The following is a 24,198-nucleotide window of genomic DNA, read 5'->3' as shown; positions in this document are numbered from 1 at the left end:
AAGTACTGGAATTCCCACAGAAGAACGTTGTTTCTCAATGTTCTGAGAACATGACTTTAAATAGAACCACGAAGAAACGTTATGCTGTACTGAAATTCCCACAGAAGAACGTTGTTTGCTAACGTTATCTGAACAGTTAGAGAACATTACTTTAAATAAAACCATGAGGAAATCTGTAGAAAACGTTATGGGAAGGTTGTATGCAAAATAATCAAAGAACAATCATGCCCTCACCCAGCTCTAATAATTATACGGCTCTCAGAACGTTATGTGCTAGCTGGGTTCTATGGATTATACTGTATTTCTATGGCCGCATGGTAACAAGTTGTTCGTTATTTGGAGCGTGTGCTGCCCAAATTCAGTCAGTGTTCAGACAGGAGTAATTATATCATTTAGAAAACATTATTTCATGTGMACCTACAGCACCCCTACTTCCCTCAGCTATGGTATACAGTATCAGCATATACATATAAGCATATACTCCAAAATGCTTGAGACACTTCTGCAACTCAGTTGAACAGGACAGAGGACAGGCCAATGAACACAGACAATTGTATATTTATCCAAAACCCACAATACAATGCACATATTAACCTATTCAGGCTTATAGAGCTGAAGTTGAGCTCTCAAAAGGGACAAAAAACWATAGAAAAAGTTCAAAAAGAGCAAGGGATAAGTGTCTTAAAACAAACAAGGATTATTTTATATAAAAACAGTAGGGCTTGAGACTTGCATAAGAGCGGACAGGAGCAGATAGGAGAAGTTATAAAGGGAAGTTGAAGAGGACCACATGCAGGTAGAGCTCCCAACAATGTTCTGAGAGAAACAAGATTTTCTGTTTGATTAGATCGTTTGCATTCATCAGGAAACGTCAAGACGCCCAGCGACATATCCGGGAGGCAACAGGATTGTGCAGGCTTTTTGGATAAAAATATATAACCATAACCACATTCCTAAGAGCTATTTGACATGCAGCATTCGCCGTTGTTAAGCTTATTGAGAGAAGCACTGTACTCACTGGTTTCCCATTGCTGCGCAGTGGACAGAAGAAACACACATACAGAAAAGTGCTGACATGTATGAGAAGGCAGTTTGACAAACTGGGAGTTTCTGAAACCTGTGACCTCACAGGCTTGCAGCAAAAGAGATAAGGAGTCCCTTTTTAGATGTGCTCCAACCACACATACACACAGAGTCACACGTACACACACAGACACAAACATAGTGACAGCCACACGCACGCACATCCACACACAGTCACACGTACACACACACAGACACAAAGGAAGTGGGGAGACCCATTGGCAAGCCCTCTTGCTTAATAAGCCCTCAGTAACATGCAATGGAAAATTAAAAACATCCTGGCCATTTCTCTGAAGCTCATTCTGAGTACAATCTGTCTATAAAGATCCTCAAGCTTATCTATCTTTATTGTATAATGTCATCATTCACTTAGGGATAGGGATCATTTCCTGATCACACACAGCTATTTAGACTGGACTATCCTAGCAGCATASCTGTCATATGAGCATGGCAGAGAATGCCAAAGGGCAGCAGGGATGTGTGTGTATGTGTATGTTYATGTGTGTGAGTGTGTGCATGATATTGGCCCCCAACAGAGAACAGGGACAGAGGTGCGCATAGGAACAATGAAACTAAGTACGACATAACAAAAAGAAAACAAATCAGGTTAAAAACATGGTCAATTATAAAAGTCAATATTTATGGCAATCATTATGCTATACGTTTTCAAAATCGCTCTAGCCTAACAGTAATTCCAGACAAGCCTTGAGCAAATACATGCTGTGTCCCCAGTCGCTTTTATCCACTGTAGTTAACACACCTTTATATGTTTGGCCTATTGACATAACTTTACCCCTTCTGACAAGAAGTCAAGAACACGTTGGCTATCCTTACTGATAGATCCACATTGAGAGCTGCCACATGAGTGCCTCTGTGTTACAGTAACATCTCACTGTCCACTCACAAATATCACATTCTCCTTGTCATGATAACATCCTGATCTGAACCACAAGCTCATCTGGGGCACCGGTGTCCAGGACACTAAGCAAATCCCTTTCAAAATGAGCTTATTAATTGATAAGCCGCCTTCTCCTTCCGAGCTGGCATGTGGAAAGAAAGCGATGGTGTATGTGTGCGTGTCGTGTGCTGTTGTGTGTAGTGTGATGTGTGTGTGTGTGTGTGTGTTGTGTGTGTGTGTGTGTGTGTGTGTTGGTGTGTGTGTGTGTGTGTGTGGTGTGTGTGGTGTGTGTGTGGTGTGTGTGTGTGTGTGTGGTGTGTGTGTTTGTGTGTGTGTGTGTTGTGTGTGAATATCATTGACTCTAAAAAAATTATGAACACTCAAGTTGAGAGAGAGAGCGAGAGAGAGGCGAGAAGAGAGCGAGAGAGAGCGAGAGAGAGAGGGAGCGAGAGAGAGAGAGAGAGAGAGAGAGAGAGAGAGAGAGCGAGCGAGAGAGAGAGAGAGAGGAAAATACAAAATACCTAAAGCATCCCAGTTCAGTAAGGCACTAAACACATATGTACAAAAAGTACAATAAGTATAACACACTCTCAAATGTGAATAATAACTTTGATGGGAAATTAAACACTGCTTTCAGTTTATCTTTGTTCTATTGGTTTGCACACACTCCATCAGTCCCTCTGATATCCACTGAGAAATACACAGAGTGCCATAAACAAATATGCCCTTCAGTATCTGGGCATTATTAATATTAATATTAATGTAATACATTAGCATGCATATTATGAATGAACATTCCATATGACGGGGCACTGTCTGTCTCTCCGGCAGAGTCATAACCTTGTTTCATTCTGCGATGTCAACCAGCTGCGTTAAACTATTACTTTCCATACATTATTAATTTAAACTATTAAGTAACTAYATTTATAAACTTAATAAACTATTAGGCTATGGTTTAACATTTCAAACAGACCAGAAATGTCAACTATTCTCGCGTTTAGGGCATGTTTCCATATAGCGAATACATCTCGATTATGTCAATAATTTTCATTTTGTCCACACAATGTTACAATCAACATGACAGAGACTCGTACCTGTAAATTGCACGATCTCAAAGGTCGATTCTTTCTTCACTGCTTCTCCAATTTAGACTCACGGCGTTCGCCGAAAAACTGGATTCGACACCCCCCATCTGCACTCTCCTGACGTCAGGCAAAGAGCGGAGGGAGTGGCCAACACACAAGGGGCCGACCATTCTTGTCAATCAACCAATCAACAACCTGTTTGTGGCACACAGGTAAGCAAGCTGCTTCATAATTGGTTTATTTTATTTGCCTGGCATTCAGTCATGAACGGTGTCTTCTTCGTCCAAGGACACATCTTTACTTTCACCATTCAATTTTTTGTTATTATGTTAACTTAAATAGRATGGTGAACGTAGCAATCGAAAAGGCTATCTGGACGGGTAAGTTGTCCCAGATGATTAGATAAATCGTTAGGCTATAGATAGACAGGCTATATAAAGCCTACTAAAGACATCCAACAAATTAATATTTCATTAGATGGGACATGTGTTACAATGATGACATGTCGTAGAAGTAGGCAACATCCATTCCCACTGGAATTGTATTCAATATGCCTATCTGTATTGTCGCCATAGGCTATACACAATGTCAGGGTGAGAAGAATAGACAACATAAGTTATCAATGACTAAAGCAAGATGAAAATCTAAACAACTGCACCACCAACTTTGTTAGATTCAACTGCCCTCTAGTGGATGATATGATAGTGGCGTTACCTCATAGATGACTCATTATTTTCCATCCATCTCAAATACAAATCCCCATTCATTCATGAGACTTTATGCATGACATTATAGGGACTCGATATAGGCTACTGGATACAGGTTGGGAGCATGACTATAAACAATACTATTTGTAATTAAGCATTTTCTGAATATCGATGCARGTGCAATATAAATCAGTGATGTGTGAAAGGCAGACAGCATTGAGCTATAAAAGAATGTGTGAAAGGTAGATGCACACAAAAAACGTTGTGCAATATCCGGGGAACACTTCCATACAACAACTGCCACCACATTTTCGACCCTAGTCGTATATGGGATTTTTTATAACTAAACCAACTAAACCAAGATAGACCGCAGCCTGTCATTTCCAATGGGAACAGAAGAGTCATAGTGGGCAGAACATGCAAGGTGGGAAGCCAAGCACGAGCTAGCGAGATCCCATTGGCCCGTTCTAGCTCACATCTGCATATTTCTGTTAGGGAACGCCTACTCTGTGAAATGCGCGTATGCAATAACTTCATTCGACTTTGCACTCCTAAACAACACGATTTGTAAAACCGTTGGTAAAGGCTAAAGTCTACAAAACGTAGTCCACTCAGTTCATAACATAGTGTCGTTTTGGGAGTAGAAAAGTGTATTGAGATCAAATGTTTCATCGATGAGAAAATTTGCAGAATGTAGGCCAAAATCCATCTCGTTCCATCTTCTCCCACTACCCGCCAGTGGGCTTCCTCTCACTACCATATTTGGTAGTGAGTGGAAACGCCAAACGGATGCTTCATATTTATACATCCAGTGAAAWATCTGTATCATTGTTCTATCTGTGGTACACCCGTCAAACAAACGTCGACGTTGATGTACCAGTTGCCTAGTGACGGAAAAGCTACTGATGATTTCCTGTTTTGACAATCGTCCTGTTGGTACATTAGCCTGCGCTAAGTAAGTTAGATATCTGGATTTATTATGTCCAGAAAATGGGAGATATTCACAGGTTTTCTTCAATTACGTAGTTAGATTATACCCTTTGAATTCGGGGTAATATTTACAAAGATTGGACGATTTGAAGTCATGAATAATTACATGTTCATCAGAGTTGTTGGAAAGGGGAGTTATGGAGAGGTGAATCTGGTGAAACACAAACAGACCGTAAACAGGTAATACAACAATCCACTTCAAAACTGGGTTTCAATAATGTTATAATAGCTTTGTTTGGTCGACTCTGATACATTTCTCCCCTTTCATGAATCTTAGACATTACAAGTTAGCAAGTAGCTAGCTAAGCTAACCAACCAACTTTGATAGTGCCAATACTAAGGGATCTACAAATAATGTTTGCCAATTAGAAATAAATAACTGCGGCATTTGTGGTGAACATTCTGTCTAGACGCATTTGTGACAAAACTGTCTAGGCAGAATGTTCGCCACTAATGCATCTAGACAGAATGTTCGCAGAGTGCAGCACGTGTCGAGCCCTTTTCTTAAATTTGTTTAGTATGTCATAAAGAAGTTGAACTTGACCACGTCCTCGAAACGTGAGCGGCGAGCCGCGGAACAGGAGGCTCAGCTTCTCTCGCGACTACGACACCCAAACATCGTGACTTACAGGGAGTCGTGGGAAGGAGAAGACTGCCAACTCTACATCGCCATGGGCTTCTGCGAGGGAGGCGACCTCTACCATAGACTCAAGCAACAGAAGGGGGAACTCCTGCCTGAAAGGCAGGTGGTGGAGTGGTTCGTCCAGATAGCTATGGCCCTCCAGGTACATTAAAGTGCATTTAATCAAATCATAGCTGAGATATTATATACAGATTGATTGATATGCTGCAACATCTGCTCTGCCCCCAGCCATTACCTTTGGCAGAGGCCGAGGCTTAATTACAGGAGAGTTACAGTGACAACACCATGTTCTCTGTTGAATTGTAGTATCTACATGAGGAGCATATCTTGCACCGGGACCTAAAGACCCAGAATATCTTCCTGACCAAGTCTAACATCATTAAAGTAGGAGACCTTGGCATCGCCCGGGTTCTGGAGAATCAGAACGACATGGCCAGCACTCTAATAGGAACACCGTACTACATGAGCCCGGAGCTGTTTTCCAACAAACCCTACAACCACAAGGTACTGTGTGTATACAGTAGATCCATGCTTGAGATCATCACTGTTGAAGCACCAGTTATGTTGAGCCAGAAGGAATCTGAGGAGGTAGATGCTGTTGTGTGCACTAGGCTAACTCAACCCTCCTTTTATTCCCAGTCTGACGTGTGGGCGCTGGGCTGCTGTGTGTACGAGATGTCCACCCTGAAACATGCCTTCAATGCCAAGGACATGAACTCACTCGTTTACCGCATTGTAGAGGGAAAGGTCAGTCCCTTACATCTTGCCCAAATTATTAGTCACGATGACAGATTATTTGTCTGCTACTAGATTAATTGATCTATGTCTTTCCAGCTGCCTCAGATGCCGAGTAAGTATGACCCTCAGCTGGGAGCTCTGATAAAGAGCATGCTGTGTAAGAGACCAGAGGACAGACCTGATGTCAAACTCATCCTACGTCAGCCCTACATCAAACGACAAATCGCCATGTTTTTAGAGGCCACCAAAGAGTAGGTGGCATCATCTGTTGTAGTACCTGGCTAGTACTCTCTCTCTCTCATCTATGTATGTTGAACCAAGAGTTAGTAAATTAAGTTTGTTGGATTGATCTCATCTTGGATGCCTTGTTTGTTTGATTCACTCCAGGAAAACTGCCAAGTCCAGAAAGAAAGCGGTTGGTGGCAGTCGCAGACCCAATAGTGCAGCATCTGTGGTTTCATCTCAGCCAAGGCCTGAGCGCCCCCCTCAATGTCCCCAGCCAGACCCAAACACCAGAGGGAAAAGGGTGAGTTAACAGCTAACAGAACAGCACTAAAATACAGTGGATAACATCTATATATTTTTTTATAGAGAGCGGCCATGAAGTAAAAACGATGCTCATCAAGTCCCACGAGTGTCTMGATTTTTTTAATTGCGGTGTGTTTGTTCTGTTTTTTTGTTATCATTCATAGAAGGAAGAGATCAACACACAGGAGCACAAAGGACGCAATGGAATCACACAGGACACCCCACCCCAGACACATCTAACAACCAAATCCCCTACACAAGACATTCTCAACACCACTGGTGTGTCTTTGGCAACCATCAGTAACATTGACATTGATCTCCAGACACAGGAAGAGGAGACAAACGCCCAGAGAGGGGATCCTCCCCAGACCGTGTCCAACGCCAGGGCAGATAATGAAGCTCTTTGTCAGAGGTCTGTGGAGGAGCAGAGTGGAGGGAATCCGGATCCCCCCCTGCCTCTGCACAGGCTGCTATCAAGTGTCAGTACCAGGGAAGAGGAGAGCAAGACCACCAATGGACCTGTAATGCAGGGCGCCCCAAAGACCAGAGACAGAGTCAGAACCTCTGTAGAGAAAACTGTGAACACGGATGATAAAGATGACACAATGGAGCTACTCAAGGATGTGGTCATTGAGAGCCAAGCTACTGGACATAGTATATGTCTGGGTGTTTCTACCAGTTTGTCTGAGTTAAGGTCTGCAGGACAACTCAAAGTGGAATCCACTGGACAGACCTTTGAAGTAAATATAGAGAAGAAGGATGACACCAGGAATCTTCTCAAGGAAGTTCCTGCACACAAACATACTGCCGTTGTCAAAGTAAGTGCCTGGCTTGTGGATGGGGAATGATACTATCATGTGCTGCACACAGTGCACATACGGTATAAATTTGGTGAATGAGAGTAAGCCTCTCTGCGTTATTGTCTTTAAAGGAGAGCTTGGTATCCACAGAAAAGCTCTTAGAGCCCCTTCCTCCTGTGGTAAGAACATGATTTTACCTGTGTTTGATCATGCATAGTCTACTCTACCAGACTCCAGATATTATTGAGATATCACAATATTTTAGAGGTCATTGACACTGGTTTATGTTTTATTGGTGTATGCAGGCACCCTGTCATGTGGAGCCCCTCCCCCAAGTCCCAGAGCAGGACACGCCCCCTCTGTGTACCCCCTCCTCCTCTGAACCCTCTGTCTCCTGCCAACGTAGACAAAGGGACAGGGGGCGGATACAGAGTGATCAGGACAAGGTGAGGACASTGTCAGGAACTTTTTATCATGGCTTTGGGCTATCAAACTTTATACTTTATAACTTTATAACAAAAGGCTCCTCATCCCTTGCTTGTTCTTCTACAGTGGAATAAATTAGCAGCTCCTAGACCTCTACCGCCTCCTCCTGTTAATGCACTGGTAGTGGAGGTGAATAAGAGAAGCAGGACGAACACAGATAAGAAGAGGGCCACCGCAACAACTTCCTTCACAACCATTAGCTCCTCCAAGGAYGGCAACACTCCACTGCCACAGGTGAGCTAAATAGATTAAACAATTAACAAGGTAGATTAGTGTTACTGCACACAAAAAAACTGTCTTGAGGTCTGGAATGTATATTGTAAAGAAGTGTATTTTGTGTTGTGTTGGTCCCACTCACAAGTGCCCCTAATACTATGTATTTACACAGTAGTTACATAGGCAGGTAACGTTAATAACATCTCTACTGCTAGCAGGAGCGTCCTCTGACAGCCAGGGAGAGGAGAAGACTGAGGCAGTCCCAGCAGAACCCCAGCCAACCAAGTAAATAATAATAATTAGGGGGCACTTATATAGTCCTGTTTCACTGTATGTACAAGTGTGAGTTGTGAATAATTTTTTTTGCACATCCTACTCCCCTGAGACACCCTCCGAGTGTGGTCACAGCCAGGGGATCAGCCATTATTGACATYGATTCTTGAGCAATTAGGGTTAATTGCCTTGCTCAAGGGCAGAACGACATATTTGTACGTTGTCGGCTCGGGGATTGAATCCAGCAACCTTCCGTTTACTGGCCTAATGCTCCTAACCGCCAGGCTACTCCTCCGACCTCTGTTGTCAATATTTCATATGACCATGGGACCAGAAGGAATTAGCAAGGGACATTTTGTCTAGTATAGTCTGCCTATTTGAACAATAAAGCGGTAGCTCTGCTTACTATTGCTCACTGTAGTATTCTTCTTTCCCACAGTTGTCAATGCAGAAAGAAGGGCGTCTTATGATGTTGCCTCTTTACATAAGCAGCCAGAGTCCCAGAACTCCACTGTCACTCGCTCTGTATCTGAAATGGGAAAGGAAACCAACCAGGTAAATATAGGTTCATCTCCATTGTCTTACTGTTTCAGTAAGCTAAAAGTTCAAAATATGGCTTCAGTCTATAACAGTGGTGTGTGTTCCTGTAGCAGGACAGGTTTTTGGGGCGCCCATCAGACGAGGACGAATGCAGTTCCTCCACCAGCTCAACAGATCACTCAGAGGGGGACTGCAAAGAGGGGTAAAAGCAATTTGTGGCTCTTTGGGAGCAGTGCCACACCACACCCATAGAAGCACATTACCCCCTTTGTATTGCTGGTAATGTTCACATTTAAATCTGACACATTGTTATTTTCTTCTCTTTTTACATTGCAGAAAGAGTGAATCCAGTGATATGCAGGACCTGGTTCAGATGATGACCCAGACATTGCGAATGGATAGCAGAGATACTGTTTGTGAGCTGGATKGTGTTAGATCTACTCCACTAGCTGAGTTTAAGCTGAACAGGAAGTATAGGGACACCCTGATGCTGCATGGGAAAGCTAGAGAGGAGCAGGAGTTCCACTTCAGTGAATTATCCACCGGTAAGTCTCAGCCAAAACAGTCTCTCTGAGTTTCCCTAGCAAAGGGTTGCCCAAACTCAGTCCCGCGGCCTCCCTGGATGCACATTTTGTTTTTTTGCCCTAGCACTACACAGCTAGTTCAAATAGTCAAAGGTTGATGATGAGTTGGTTATTGAAATCAGCTGTGTAGTGCTTTTGGAGAATAAAAAAAGTACACCCAGGACCGAGTTTGGGAAACTCTGCCCTAGTAGATTCTATCTGGTGTCTACATACTTGCATGTTTCAATGCAAAATTGCTGTCGAYATGATCTGGCTTATCAGTGAGAAATCAATTTATTTCTTATGGAGGAATAAATGGATTTCTTTGAAACKTATGTTTTTTGTATTCAACCCACCTCTTACAAGGCACCACATCTGGACCGGCAAAGATCCGCAGAGCCATTGAGCACCTGAAAAGAGATGTGGTGAAGGGACTTGGGGTGAAGCTGTTGGACAGAGTCCTGGACATAATGGAGGACGATGACGAGGACAAACGAGAGGTTAGGATTGAAAATGGCATCCATGATAGTCCTTTTTAGCTAGGCATGGTTGTAATTTTTCTTTTTCTTCGCACACAGCTGTGTCTTCGGAGGCAGATGGGAGAGGACAAGTACCAGTCATATGCTTTGATGGTGCGGCAGCTAAAATTCTTTGAGGACGTTTCTTTCAAGGGTTAGAATCACCTAATGAAAAATGCATTTACACACAAGCAATGTAATACTTTTTGTATAGACAATCATATCTCCATTTCTATGTACATGTAGACTATTTTTATACCTCACTTTAAGAGCAAATTTAGAAAATACATGGCATCCATGATAGTCCTTTTTAGCTAGACATGGTTGTAATCTGTTTTCTTTTCTTTCTTCACACACAGCGGTGTCTTCTAATTATCCATACAGGTTACAATATGCAATGAATTTGARTCTTCTGTTACTGTGTCCACCTGTCAGGTAGATTATTGTAGCAAAATACTAATAAAATGAGTTAATATTTCAAATGCAAACTAGTGAAACGAGATGTACCTATAAATACTACATAGGAAATCCTTAATTTGCTGATTGTATAATATAAGTTGCAGGATGTAGAAGTAGTGTAGATATTTCCAACCCCTCTGACTTTATAATGTGAAAATAGTTTGTTTTGATTTATCCACATGATTAAACAGTTGGGACAAAATCAACATGTGTGAAATCGACAAAGTAGCCACAGTAGCAGAAATTAGTTTGACATGAGACATTYCACCACTGATGGAAAATTCACTGTTAACAAAGGCTTCCTTTAAACTTCCTTCCCTTGGTCCTTCAAACAAGTATTTATTGTACAGACAAACAGTTTCAGTTACAAAACGTGTCTTGGGCAAACTGGTACAAACATTCATGAGCTACTTGTGCTTCTTCTTCTTCAGATTCTCCTGAGGCTTTTGCTGGGTTTCTCCCGTAGTCTCTGGTAGGGCTGGCTGCCAGGAGAGGGGGTTCTGTCTGTACATGGGCCAGGGGGGCAGGGTCAGCTGAGACAGAAGGTGGTGGTGAGGGAGAGATTGTGAGATGTAAATCAGAAGCTAGTTTGGGTCCCGTAAAAGCAGATTGAAGTCAACGTGGGTCTGTGGGTGCACTAYTTGCACAAGTGCAACATTTTCTGCTTGGCACAACTGAAAGAATGTCAAATAAACATATACAAGGAGGTTGGAATGAAACTTAACTCACCAAACAAGACACAGCGAAACCTCCTAACACTATGTACACAGTCCACCCAAACTGTTCAATGATGAGGCCGTAAGCAAATCCAATCACCTGGAAGGTAATACAAGGGGTTAGCCTTGTGTAAAAACAACACATATGAAAAGTCAATTTTATTASTTATGTTTGACAGGCCACTCACCGCTGAGACAAGTATGATTCCTTGGAAGATCTGCTCCGCCAGTTTCTGTCCTTTATAATCCTATAACATCACAAGTTTTATTTTTGAGGAAGGACTGGTAGATGGTTGATCACAACTGGAAAACTAATATCTGAAGTGTCAATAATCAAAACAAATCAGGAAGGTTCATCCGAAGTGGTGACTTAAAGAGGGTTGTGAATATTATATCTAAGCTTTGTTATTGAGGATGCATTTATACATTTGGTTACGACAGGTTCATAGACGTGCCATATGGGCATCTAGCTGGCTAGCATCCAAACAATTCATATGAAATGGATTGATGGTTGTGATGAAGAGCTAGCTAATTATCATAACGTTAGTCTTAACCATGTTCAATATGATTACTGAATCGGTCTAACTAACTTGTGTAGTAGCTCGCTAGCTAGTTGCCAATTACCACTTGGCAAGTTAGCTAGCTACGTTACCTTGATATTTGTAGCAACAGGCTAACGTTTTTAAATTGGTATCTATTTGTAACAGTCGGCGAGTTCACTAATAATTCAAACTCTTACCATGTGTGTTGGAATGGAGTTGAATATTGACAACATCTTGCTATATTGGATAATCAGATGAAAGAAGAAAAATTCTTCAATTTGTCTGGTTAGACTTCCGGTTTCAAAAAGCATACGTAGTATTTCGAAGGAACCCAGACTGTTGATGCATTCAAGCGCATCAAATCTGCGCGAGGCTTGTGCAGCTACACAACGTTACTACTTCTCGTCCTCTAATTAAGTTCCCACCCCTTCAACGACTTAAAAATATCTAAATAAATACTTATACAATTCAAAGTGATGTTGTGGTAGTGAACTCCATTGTAATTTATGATTATCCTACAGTAGACTTTGCGATTTAAATACAGGCAAATATGTAGGCAACTATGGCCATTCAAGTTAACAGGCGACATACTTGTTGATGTTGAGTTGGCACTTCGCTTTTGATTTGAATTGCTTTTGTGTGTTTTTGTCATTGTTAAACGTTACAGAACATATACTCACGCTTTCCTTTACCCCAGATTGTATGTATATGTTGTTTTAATAAGAAACGATTTGATTTGGTTTAGAAATCATAGCGTAACCATCGGGTTTGTTATTGTGCTTATTTGTGGGACAGTGGTTAAATCACTATATAAATCAAAGTACTTCGTTTTYTGTATGGATCATTATAACATTTTGCTTCATTTGTACATTCTGTGCAAGATAACAAAGGAGAGCGAAGGTTAAGYATGTAACCACGATTATGTGAGCTATATGATCACTCCAATATATTGGTATCACTCCACATCCAAAGTGAGGATTTACCGATTCACTCCTGTGTCACAGGCTGGGTTCCACCCCTATATATAGACCCCATGGCCGCGACACATGTTCTCTACATCATTTTTGAGGCGCCTCTGGCACCGTAGAGGATTGGAGTGTGTTTCGTTACCTTCGTTATGTTTCACTTTATTGGATCACTCCAATATATTGGTATACCCGTACCAGATTTAGTCAATGCTAGAGGGACCTGGCCAGCCAACCAACCACAGAGGGAGGTGCCGCATTACCCGATAGTACCTAGCAAAGGTGCAAGAGGAAGCCCAGCGGGCCGTAGCACAGATATCAGCGAGGGGCACTCCTCTCAGTAGAGCCCAGGACGCAGCCACACATGTTGAATGTGCCATCACAGATCCCAGCACTGGCCTGCCAGCCAGGCGGTATGCTGTTGTATTTGTGTCCACGATCCAGTGAGAGAGCCTCTGCTTGATAGCCCATCCCCCAGGACTCTCTCACCATAGCAGACAAAAATCCGGTCTGTTGTTCTCACTGACCGTGTCCACTCCAAATAGGTGGCCAGTGTCCGCACAGGACACAGCATGTCGGAGGGAGGCCCAGACTCCCCTGCCACTGCCGGGGGGTCGTAAGCAGACAGGATAAAAGGGATGTTCACATGCCTRTCTGACAAAACCTTCGGGAGGAATGAAGGGTTGGGGCGGAGCGATATACTCCTCCCACCGGGGTYCATCCGGTAGCACTCAGAACTTACCGATAAAGCATGGAGCTCACCCACCCTCTTCATGGAAGTAATCGCTACTAAGAAAACCACCTTCATAGAGAGGTGTTTCGGGGAGGCAGACTCCCAACGGTTCGAATCCCAGCTCGCCATTGAGCGGGTCCTAGCTGGACGCAGGCGACAAACCCCCTTCATAAACCTGGCGACACACAGTGGGGGCCATCCCTTGGTCTCCAGGTATTTCTATTATATTTGAGTGACATTCTACTGCACTGTTGGTGCTAGTAACATAAGCATTTCTCTGCACCTGAAAATCTGTGTATGCAACCAATAAACTTTTGATTTGAATGAATACTAGACATATGAATATGATATATTTGCAGGGGACATCCAAGAGCTTTTTGACACAAGCCTAAAGTCGGCATGCAGCTGCGTTGTCAGATGACAGTGATTCTRCATCCACAAAGGACATCGTTGGAGGAGCTGGGAACCAAGTACACAACACAAGCTGTGGACTCTACAATGACACACAAAGGAAATAAAACCTCAATATAATAAATGAATGAACAGAAGGGGTCTTATTTTACATAATGGTATGAAAGCATTTTCCCCCCTTCATATTTGTACTTGATACCATAACAAATGTCAACGTTTTAATTATCTTAAGTATGTATTCCTTTAGAACAACTATATTGGCTTTTAAAAAGAAGGCCATCGAGAAGCTGGGCATGAGTGCCAACACGTGTTCCTTTAATCCTGGGKTGATCGTGGCCAACCTGACGGAGTCGAAGCATCACAACATCACCAGCCAACTGGAACACTGGATGGAGCTCAATGCACAGTAAGTCACCAGCAGAGCCAGACAGCCTCAGGGGCATAATTCCCTCAGCACTCCAGAGATTATTTTGAAATAAAATATCTACACGGTATATCAATTAAATCAATCCAAATAGACATTCACTGTAGACAATTGAAAAGCATTCCCTTTGAGTTTTCATTTGCTTTAATTGTATACATTTTTTTGTCAGGGAAGACTTGTACAGTAAGACTCTGGCAGAGTATCACCACACCTCCCCTGCTAATTGTCTTCTAGAAACACCACTCTAGCATCGACCCCATGTGGCACATCAGGTAAGAACTGTACTACTATGGTCTGTCCATGTTTCCCTAACGATGAGCTGCAGACAGCCCTGGCACACTTAGTGGTGTAATGTTGTATGGAAAAGTACAAATAAAGGTTATAGTTAGAGTATCATCATTGCCCTGTACAGTTTATTCTCCTCTAAACTAGCAAGCTGTTGGTCTTTGTTTGCATAGAAATATTCAGTATTCCTCTATTTTCTGGGGCTACTGGTGCTGGAAACCGCTACTCTCCCCAGTTTGTGAAAGCTGCCAAACTCCTCCATTGCAACAAACATTACAAACCATGGTTCAGGACCTCTTCATTCACAGAAGTCTSGGACAAGTGGTATATTCAACATCCCACGGGTAAATTCCACCCAGTTCAAAAACATACAGGGGACAAGTAGACTAAAGCAGGGATGTGACCAGACAACAGCTCATCTGCCCGTCCTCCAGTGACTTCTCAGGAACCCTAACATACACCTAACGTGATACCACGATGGTGTTGTTTATCTCAGGCAGAGACAGGGCATGTTCCATATGGTGTAAGWGGATGTTGCAGAGAAATGAATGTCATACATAACATACATTTAAATTACCCCATTCATAAAAGCTAGCTACCTTCGCACCTATTGCCGATAGTATGTTCTGACCAGGGGTTTTTCTCAAAAGTCCCAACGCTCGGTCAGAACTTGAACACGCATCGCTTGTGGTACGGTTTTGGAAACATAAGGAACGTATCTTTCATATCAGCAAGAAATCATTTTCAGAAAACAAAGGTTAAATTACTACACACCTTTATAGGGTTAGCGTTCCCACACGGCCATATCCATGTTACAGYGCTTGTTTACGGAAAACAGACTGAAGACAGATTCGACTACCTACCTGTGCTAATTAGCTATCTGCGTCTCCGAACACCTGTGTGTAAACGGATGCCACAAAGGTGTTAACACTGTCAMAGAAAGATACTGTAGCCAGCAACTGTGTTAAAACCAGTTAAACAGTGTGTATATTCTGCATTTATGAAATTAGTTTGATGTGATCTGAAAGTAGAGGGCATAATGTTTCTAGAACTGTACCGCAATATATAATCTATTTACGTTTAGATTGAGTATTTGAATGTTTTGGCTGCCAAGCCAATCTGCTCTCTAAACAGAACATGTAAGGTCCTTGGACTATAAGGATTGCTAGGCTCCTTTAGTCCATTGGGCTACATCTCAATAGTCTAGTAACCTTCCTTCTGTCTTATATTTTCACATCAATGCAGATGCAGCTACTTAAGACTGTTGAGATGCACCCATGGTTCTGGGCTTAGCTTCACATGAGAAAAGATAATGTATATCTATAACATGAAGTAGTGTTCAGGAACTGTCCCCTGTGACAATTTGCCAAGATCACCATTTTCCTTAGACATTCACTTTGATGCTGTTAGAACAAGGATCAATGTTTTGTTACTGCCGGTTGTCTTGCACTTTAACTCCTTATCCTTTAAAAGGCTGTCTCTATGGGGGTGCCACAGGGTTCAATTCTCGGGCCGACTATCTTCTCTGTATACATCAATGTCGCTCTTGCGGCTGGTGATTCTCTGATCCACCTCTATCCAGACGACACCATTCTGTATACTTCTGGCCCTTCTTTGGACACTGTGTAAACTAACCTCCAGACGAACTTCAATGCCATTCAACTCTCCTTCTGTGGCATCCAACTGCTCTTAAATGCAAGTAAAACTAAATGCATGCTCTTCAACCAATCACTGCCCGCCCAGCATCACTACTCTGGACGGTTCTGACTTAGAATATGTGGACAACTACAAATACCTAGGTGTCTGGTTAGACTGTAAACTCTCCTTCCAGACTCATATTAAGCATCTCCAATCCAAAATGAAATCTAGAATCGGCTTCCTATTTCGCAACAAAGCCTCCTTCACTCATGCTGCCAAACATATCCTCGTAAAACTGACTATTCTACCGATCCTTGAATTTGGCAATGTCATTTACAAAACACTCTACTCAGCAAATTGGATGCAGTCTATCACAGTGCCATCTGTTTCGTCACCAAAGCCCCATATACTACCCACCACTGCGACCTGTATGCTCTCGTTGGCTGGCCCTCGCTTCATATTCGTCGCCAAACCCACTGGCCCCAGGTCATCTATAAGTCTTTGCTAGGTAAAGCCCCGCCTTATCTCAGCTCACTGGTCACCATAGCAGCACCCACCCGTAGCACGCGCTCCAGCAGGTATATTTCACTGGTCACCCCGAAAGCCAATTCCTCCTTTCCTTCCATTCTCTGCTGCCAATGACTGGAACGAATTGCAAAAATCACTGAAGCTGGAGACTCATATCTCCCTCACTAACTTTAAGCATCAGCAATCAGAGCAGTTTACAGATCATTGCACCTGTACATAGCCCATCCAACTACCTCATCCCCATATTATTTGATGTATATATATCCCCCCCCTTCGCACCCCAGTATCTCTACTTGCACATTCATCTTCTACACATCGTGTTTACTTGCTAAACTGTAATTATTTCGCCACTACGGCCTATTTGTTGCCTTACCTCGATAATCTTACTTCATTTGCACACACTGTATATACTTTTCTATTGTGTTGACTGCACGTTTGCTTATTCCATGTGTAACTGTGTGTGTCACACTGCTAGGCCTTATCTTGGMCAGGTCRCAGTTGTAAAAGAGAACTTGTTCTCAACTAGCCTACCKGGTTAAATAAAAATAAGTAATTTGTGTATCAGGATCACTACCACAACTTTACACAAGCCTACTATCCTTTATCTTGATTGCATTTTGCAGTGTCATGCCTTTTGTGCTAAGGATGGATGTCATACACMCAAACCACTAGTGTGAATACATATGCAACAGCTGAAATGGTTATGAATTTGATAATTGTCAAGTAGCTTATTTACACAATCCACAAAGTATTAAACATGGTGTTAAGTTACRCCATTTCTTTACTTTGTACAAAAGGATTAATCTAACCAATGTACATTTTCAAATTGTCATCCTTTTGTAAAAGCAGCTTACTAAAACAGTCAACCACATTGAGTCTTGGTCCTGATAAGGCAACCTAACACCATGGCAAACTAAAATTGAACATCCTATGTGGGGTTGAGCTGTTGTGTTCATCACCATTTTAACTGGAATGAGAAAGCACAACTTGAGCCAAAATATGGATCAATTTATTTGTGTTCAGGCTATATACAATAATTCACAATGACCATGGACAGATCTTAAACAATTTACCGCTGGACCTTTACGCAAAAGGCAAAACATTGTTACAGGTTACATCCACACACACAGGCCTTCAAACAGTAACTTCAGATGGTGCCAGTACAGCTAGTAAGGTTAAGATATGAGAGTTGAAAAACAAAGGCTGCGTTTACACAGGCAGCCCAACTAATATTCTTTCCACCAATTGTTATTTTGACTGATCACATCAAATTTTTCTCAGAGCTGATCTGATTGGTTTAAAGACCAATTAGTGAAAAAACTAACCAGAATTGGGCTGCCTGTCAAACGCAGCCAGAAGGTCATAGATGTTCATTTAAAATCTGTGTTGAAGTCATAGGCATCATCTGTCTGGACTGAGGAGAGAACGTTGACTGGGACAGGAACCTGGAACCTCACTTTGGCTGGTTCTTCTGCAAAAAGGAGAAATCATTAGTTAAGTGATGTTGACAGACTTGTTTGGGAATGTAACAGGAATTAAGCTATTCCCTGAGGGAAAAAATTAAATACATCCATTTAATTCTAGATTCCAAGCAAGGTTCTCAGTCTGGCTCAGCAGTGGGATCAGAGTTGGATTAGAAGTCTTCACTTAAAGTCAGACTTGCTTTATTGTCCTCATTTCYACACAGACCGATCCTATATCAATAAGGAACATAACAGGGATGAAGCTGGTCTCTAATATTGATTTACTTGTGACTGGTGTCTTTATCTGTGGTTCATCCGTTTCATCTGCATCAGACACCTCTTCAACCCCATCATCCTGAAATTAAGAGATATTCCATTACAAAGGCCTTTATTTCTCTGCAGTAATAGCTCAGATCTGCCCYGAAAAGAATAGTTTAGACATTTTATACATTGATTGTAAATTCCAGACAAGGCAATCAGAGTTGGATTAGATGTCTTCATTAATTCAGTCCATGCTAGAACAGACTGATCCTACTTTAATCTGATTTATCAGGTGAGAAATAAGAAGTGTAAAGATTTTCAGCTACCTCTTGGTTCGCACAGCTACCCTCCATCTCCTCCTCTTCYTCAGTGGGCCCTTGAGCAGGTTTGTCCTCAACCACGTCACTGTCACTCAGCACTCCGGCAGTGGGGCCTTTAGAAAGGAGGACGATGCTGCTGGCCTGGTTTGGGAACTTTACACCTAGGAGGAGAGTTGGTCAGTCATCACATACACTTACTGCACAAAACATTAGGAACACCTTCCTAATATTGAGTTGCACCCATTTCCACTCAGAACAGCCTCAATTTGTCAGGGCATGGACTCTACAAGTTGTTGAAAGCAGTCCACAGGGATGCTAGCCCATGTTGACTGCCAATGCTTCCCACCACTGTGTCAAGTTGGCTGGTGGACCATTCTTGATACACACAGGAAACTTGAGCGTGACAAACCCAGCAGCTTTGCAGTTGACACTCAAACCAGGGCACTTGGCACCTATCATTCCCCACTCAAAAGCATTTAAATTTTGTATTGCCCATTCAACCTCAATGGCAAACCATGTCTCAATTGTCTCAAGGTGTAAACATCATTATTTAACTTGTCGCCTTCCCTTCATCTACACCAACTGAAGTGGATTTAACAAGTGACATCAATAATGGATCATAACTTTCACCTGGTCAGTCTGTCATAGAAAGAGCAGGTGTTTGTAATGTTTTGTAACCTCAGTGTACATCAGTTTTCCAACTCTGGTCCTCCAGTACACCCACCAGTACATATTTTTGTTGTGGCCCTGGACAAGCCCACCTGATTCTACATGTCAACTAATCATCAAACCCTTGACAAATAGAATGAGGTGTTTTTGTCCAGGGCTACAACAAAAAGGTATGCTGGTGGGGGTACTCGAGGATCGGAGTTGGGAAACACTGGKGTATATCAACAAACTCATTCATTACTGGGCGGAAGGTAACCTGGCAGTTGAGTGTTGGGCCACTAACCGAAAGGTCGCTGGTTCAAATCCCCGAGCCGAYTAGATGAAGAGCGTCTGCTAAATGACTGAAATGTAAAACGAGAAATACTAAATGAACACACTTCTTAGAGTCTCCTCGTTGTTCTTCCTCAGCTTGTCCAAGTCCCAGCCCTTCTGCATCTCTGTTACAATGTCTTCTGAGAGGTATGGGGGAAGGYTTGGCTTCTCAGGGGCTTTGCAGTGATAACTCAGCTTTGCCCTGAAAAGATAAACATTTTAACTATTTACAAAAAATACCTTTCATTCTAGTTTCCAGACGAAGTACTCAGTCTGGCTCAGCAGAGGGATCAGAGTTGGATTAGAAGTCTTCACYCGAACTCAAGAATTGCGTTAATTATCCTCATTTCCATGCTAGCCTCAACTTACTTTAAATTTGATTGGTGACAAATCACGACGATGACAACACTCACCCTGTCCAATCACTGAGGAAGGTAGAGGCAGCCAGCTCTGTGTTAGGGACTCCACCCTTCTGCAGAAATCCACGTTTCTTGGCAAAAAAGGATAAAAACTCCAACGAGTTTCTGAAGTCTGGAACATTGTACTGAAGCATTACCTGAAACACAAAGTCCAGGATTAACTATTAGTAGGCTCAGCAGACCTAGGGCTTGATCTCAAACTTGGCAGTAAACATTTCCTCACACCAGTGATCTCAGTTTCACCTGTTGCTTGTTGCACTGTTTGAGCAGGGTCCTGACGGCCTCTAGAACAGTCTCCTGCTTGTCCTCCACCTGAAGACTCCTCAGCGCCATGGCAGCTTTTGTGTTAGACTGGGCCGCCACTACCCCTGGGCTGTCAATCATCTTCACATTTTTAGAGATGTGGACATCTTGGAAGCACCTGCAAGAGTCAGATGGTAAGCTACAAGTGGCATTTGTGCATTTGAGCAAATWCAGGTAAACAGACATGACCAAGGGTTTTGGACTGTTCTGCCCTAATTGGTAAGACCTCGATGRGGTGTATGAAGCKCAGTGTTGGATTGAATATAGACTCCATTGTTTTGTCAGATCTTCAACTTCATCATGCTTCATACAATTCCTCGCCATCTACGAATAGAATGGACTCCATCACTATCATGAATGGTTCAGCTTCACTCACCTGGTGATCCCTCTCTGGACTCCTGCATTACAGGCCCTCATCCCTTTCAGRCTGTTGATCAGACTGCTCTTCCCCACGTTGGGGAACCCTGAGGACACCGGAGGGCATAAGTGGTTCAAGTAAAAGACAACGTGCATTTATACTATTCAGGATAAACCCTTAAAGATTAATAATCTTGTTGTMATATAACAGATAAGACAGGCTAATGTGTGCATACAGTACGATAATATAATTGGATAAAATAAACGAACACAAGACAGATCAGACGAAATATGACATAGGGTACACAACAGGACACTGCGATCGCTATGGATGAGATCAGCGTTGTAGTAGTCGTCACAGACATCAGTAGTTCACACAAAGCATCATAATTTCGTAAGCACAACACTTTAATACCACCACTTGAGAGCCATACTAATTACGAGAGGAGATGCAGTTTATGTCTAAATAATGGTGAGGGGAGTAGCTTCCTTACCGACTAAGCCCACTTTTACTGAGCCCTCTCTCCCTGTCCCATTTGCAAAGTCTCCCAGGAGCTGGAGAAGACAGCYGCTGCCATAACAGGCCACTCCTTTGGTCTGGTCTACTACTCCATTAAGAGTTGCAAACCTAGCCTTCTTCTCTTGCTGTTTAACAAAAAAACATGTATAAGCATTTATGATCCATATTCAAATATTCTACACAGTAATGACCAATTTTCTACATTCTGCACRTGTGACCGAACCCGGTAATCAATATGGATTCCCCAAGTAGTCAGTGAAATTAAATCCATTAAAAACTTAGGCACTGCATGTACATAGTCCATACCACTGTTTTATCCTGTAGTTGTGTGGACGCCTTGAACGCCACAGCTGGGAACTCAAGCTGAAGACACTGCAGCCACTTCTCCACATTCTCTTTAGGGACAAGATCTGCAGGATTTGGAAAATTAATTTTATGGTTAAGTTGAATTACCYTTTGAATAAAGATAACACTACATCTACATATAATTGACATTAAAGACTTATCCCTAAGATAATTACCTATTTTGTTCAACAGGAATAGTAGCTTCTTGTTTCCACTCCTCTTCAGTACAGCTTCCTCTAGCTGTGGACACCTGCAGCCAAGGGGATCTCTTGCGTCTAGGACTTCAATTATAACGTCWGAGGCATCGATCACCTGGAGAAAATATAGACTGAATATTAATCCAYGGGGACACTCAGGTAGGGCATGTCTTTATTAAAGCTTCTGTCTTGCACAGCAACTCTGCCAGACAAGGGCTAAACATTCCTTGCCTGGGCACCTAATACCAATTGAGACATGTAGATTTAATAATCTTAGCTACCTTGTTTAATTCTGAACAAAAGTGCTTCTTTGAATTCCTTGGGTCACTTTGTTGCACCATCTGTTTGACAAGGTCCTCCTGTGAYGGTAACTCCTATGGARTTAAAATGTGGAGTTAAAATACTGTCAAGCTACATGAGTGCATGATTTTTGATGCCCTTCACATTTTCCTATACCTTTCTGGCTTTCTTCACTTTSGTGTCTCCATCACTACTGGCAGCGTTTTCCTTCTTCCTCTTCTGAGCCCGTTGTAGTTGCTTGGCAAGCTTTTTCCCCTCTTTTTCTTCTTCAAGCTGGGTTGGAAAGAGATGAGTACACRTTCATCTAGGCCTAATTATTTGCCACCTAAAATATGAGAGAGGACCACAAAACAGTTCATGAACTCACCTTTAACCTCCTMTGTTCTGCTTCCCTCAGAATATCCTCTTTGAAGGGTGCTTTGTTGGGAACTCCAATATCCCTTTTCACTTTTTTGCCTACTCCTTTCTTCTTTGCATCTTTTTTTAGTTTTCTGTTGTGTTCCCGGACCTAAAATCAAATGAGGGAAAAATCATGACAAGACTTCAATTGCGCATATAGTATATTTATAATTAACAGTACATAGCTTATTAGAACAATATACTGAGCTAGCCAGCATACCTGATTCAACTATTCATCATGCCCCTGAATAGGTGAATTAGGTGAGCTAGTTCAGGGCTACAACACAATTGTGAAACGTATGGAGSTCCCCGCAGGAGAGGTTTTAAACCCACCGAGCTAGCTAACTTAGTTAGCTACTTAATGACAGCAACTGCTACAGTTAGGAGTAGCCTAAATATAATTAAGTATTGACAGTAAATAATACAATTCACAATACCTTTTTCTGTATTTTGTAACGTTTGGAGCAAGACACACGTTTACTTGCTTTCTTTAACCCTGGAAAAACATGAAACACGCATGAAAGTCTCGGGCTAGCTTGCTAGCAAGCTAATGCTAGCCAGCATGGGTCATTAGTTAAGTGTTAGCAGTCTAACTGGCAATGTACACATATATATTCAACTGAAGACAATATTATTTGTGATTAATAAAGAAAAACGACTGTACAAGCCAAATGTAAAGACTTCAGCTACACATACCTGGGCGCTTCATTGCAGGACTGTGGTTCTGGCACTGTGACTAAAATTCTGCTGCACGTGGAACCACCAGCTAGCCTTTACGTTTCCGCTTCCGGTTTGGTCATCTTTGCTCATCTGCAGCTGTGCCCAGCAGATGGCGCCAAAGCAGTATTTGACTCACTTTGACTTCATTCAGGTGGGTGCCACTACCACATCTATTTCATAGGATTTAAGTTCCATCAGTGCAGTACAATTAATAACCATTGCAATAAACGCAAGAAGTCATACTTTACTAAAACGCGATCTCTCTCTTCAGCCTACTGCATGGGTGGCCCCAGAGTTGACACACTGTGCTTTCTCTACCCCAACTTCACACTCCCTGTGACTATACCCTCCTGCACACTTCTCTCGCAGCTTGGGATCTCTCTCCTACACACTGCTGCAACATGTCTGAATCATTCGCAACTAAAGCACCGCAACAGGTTCGGAACAAAGGCCTTCACAGAATAGCTGATGTAACCCAACCTGAAACTGTATCAAAGTTCAACAATACAGACAGGGTACACTATTTCCACCGTGTCTACGTCTCACCAAACGGCGGGCGTCACAAACACCAGAAATATTATTTCTAATCTGATCCACCTCTACACTAAACGTCACCCCATTTATTACTCCAGAGACTGTCCGTAAAGTAAAGAATCCCACAAAAGCTTYGGGACCTTTAGTCTTCCGAAATAGAGGTCCAGAAAAGTCGGATCCGCAGCCACTCCATATTGAAATTTCATGCAGTCTGACTGTGCTGTAAAATGGCTATACAAATCCGATTGGTCAGATTTTTGCAACTCATTTACCAATTACATCATGCTTTGTGTTATATTAGCATTGTGAT

At 42.4% G+C, this 24,198-nt stretch overlaps 4 protein-coding genes, 1 long non-coding RNA gene and 2 other non-coding genes across 13 annotated transcripts in view; 2 read left to right on the top strand and 5 right to left on the bottom strand.

Moving 5' to 3' along the window:
- Positions 1-3,165, bottom strand: part of LOC111968116 (calcium/calmodulin-dependent protein kinase type 1) — a 58,232-nt gene extending 55,067 nt beyond the window's left edge. Inside the window, exon 1 of one of the 2 annotated variants that reach the window (XM_023993682.2) lies at positions 3,076-3,165. Coding sequence is in view for 1 of the 2 variants with exons in the window: in XM_023993673.2 (XP_023849441.1) it covers positions 1,019-1,077 (59 nt within the window). In the remaining variant the exon portion in view is untranslated. Of the gene's footprint in view, positions 1-1,018; positions 1,099-3,075 lie in introns of those variants that run through there. The other variant, XM_023993673.2, reaches the window with a different exon arrangement.
- A 1,450-nt stretch (positions 3,166-4,615) lies between these two features.
- On the top strand, positions 4,616-10,733 carry LOC111968081 (serine/threonine-protein kinase Nek4-like). Of its 6 annotated transcripts, none has more exons than XM_070445111.1 (17): positions 4,616-4,943; positions 5,395-5,548; positions 5,713-5,910; positions 6,046-6,153; positions 6,241-6,395; positions 6,532-6,670; positions 6,837-7,490; positions 7,604-7,651; positions 7,778-7,918; positions 8,025-8,192; positions 8,390-8,459; positions 8,887-9,002; positions 9,098-9,189; positions 9,324-9,532; positions 9,917-10,050; positions 10,129-10,222; positions 10,428-10,733. In XM_070445111.1, the coding sequence occupies exons 1-17, from the start codon at positions 4,858-4,860 to the stop codon at positions 10,505-10,507; spliced, it is 2,646 nt and encodes an 881-aa protein (XP_070301212.1). In that variant the 5' UTR covers positions 4,616-4,857; the 3' UTR covers positions 10,508-10,733. The 6 variants fall into 6 exon arrangements, with proteins under 6 accessions (XP_070301212.1, XP_023849412.1, XP_023849388.1 ...); XM_023993644.2 differs by having other exon boundaries at positions 5,282-5,548; XM_023993620.1 differs by lacking the exon at positions 4,616-4,943 and having other exon boundaries at positions 5,282-5,548; positions 8,393-8,459.
- A 108-nt stretch (positions 10,734-10,841) lies between these two features.
- LOC111968101 (signal peptidase complex subunit 1) lies at positions 10,842-12,198 on the bottom strand. Its single transcript, XM_023993654.2, has 4 exons — positions 11,983-12,198; positions 11,432-11,491; positions 11,257-11,343; positions 10,842-11,060 (listed from the first exon to the last, which is right to left on the bottom strand). The coding sequence occupies exons 1-4, from the start codon at positions 12,094-12,096 to the stop codon at positions 10,935-10,937; spliced, it is 387 nt and encodes a 128-aa protein (XP_023849422.1). The 5' UTR covers positions 12,097-12,198; the 3' UTR covers positions 10,842-10,934.
- Positions 12,199-14,149: 1,951 nt separating this feature from the next.
- On the top strand, positions 14,150-14,711 carry LOC111968109 (uncharacterized). Its single transcript, XR_002877838.1, has 2 exons — positions 14,150-14,300; positions 14,488-14,711. It is a non-coding gene; the product is annotated as an uncharacterized lncRNA (long non-coding RNA).
- A 3,045-nt stretch (positions 14,712-17,756) lies between these two features.
- LOC111968074 (guanine nucleotide-binding protein-like 3) lies at positions 17,757-23,434 on the bottom strand. Its single transcript, XM_023993609.1, has 15 exons — positions 23,331-23,434; positions 23,072-23,130; positions 22,603-22,743; positions 22,392-22,508; positions 22,217-22,309; positions 21,915-22,050; positions 21,700-21,803; positions 21,368-21,518; positions 20,893-20,980; positions 20,457-20,634; positions 20,208-20,350; positions 19,860-19,996; positions 18,820-18,974; positions 18,518-18,587; positions 17,757-18,240 (listed from the first exon to the last, which is right to left on the bottom strand). The coding sequence occupies exons 1-15, from the start codon at positions 23,341-23,343 to the stop codon at positions 18,140-18,142; spliced, it is 1,686 nt and encodes a 561-aa protein (XP_023849377.1). The 5' UTR covers positions 23,344-23,434; the 3' UTR covers positions 17,757-18,139.
- On the bottom strand, positions 18,377-18,452 carry LOC111971183 (small nucleolar RNA SNORD19). The gene has a single exon (XR_002878239.1). It is a non-coding gene; the product is annotated as a small nucleolar RNA SNORD19 (small nucleolar RNA).
- On the bottom strand, positions 20,753-20,828 carry LOC111971190 (small nucleolar RNA SNORD69). Its single transcript, XR_002878240.1, has one exon. It is a non-coding gene; the product is annotated as a small nucleolar RNA SNORD69 (small nucleolar RNA).
- Positions 23,435-24,198: the final 764 nt, after the last annotated feature.

This window comes from Salvelinus sp. IW2-2015, linkage group LG1 (genome assembly GCF_002910315.2).
Source record: "Salvelinus sp. IW2-2015 linkage group LG1, ASM291031v2, whole genome shotgun sequence".
Classification (NCBI taxonomy): Eukaryota; Metazoa; Chordata; class Actinopteri; order Salmoniformes; family Salmonidae; genus Salvelinus; species Salvelinus sp. IW2-2015.
Note: the sequence above shows the minus strand (reverse complement) of the source record. Positions and strands in the feature narration are given on the sequence as shown.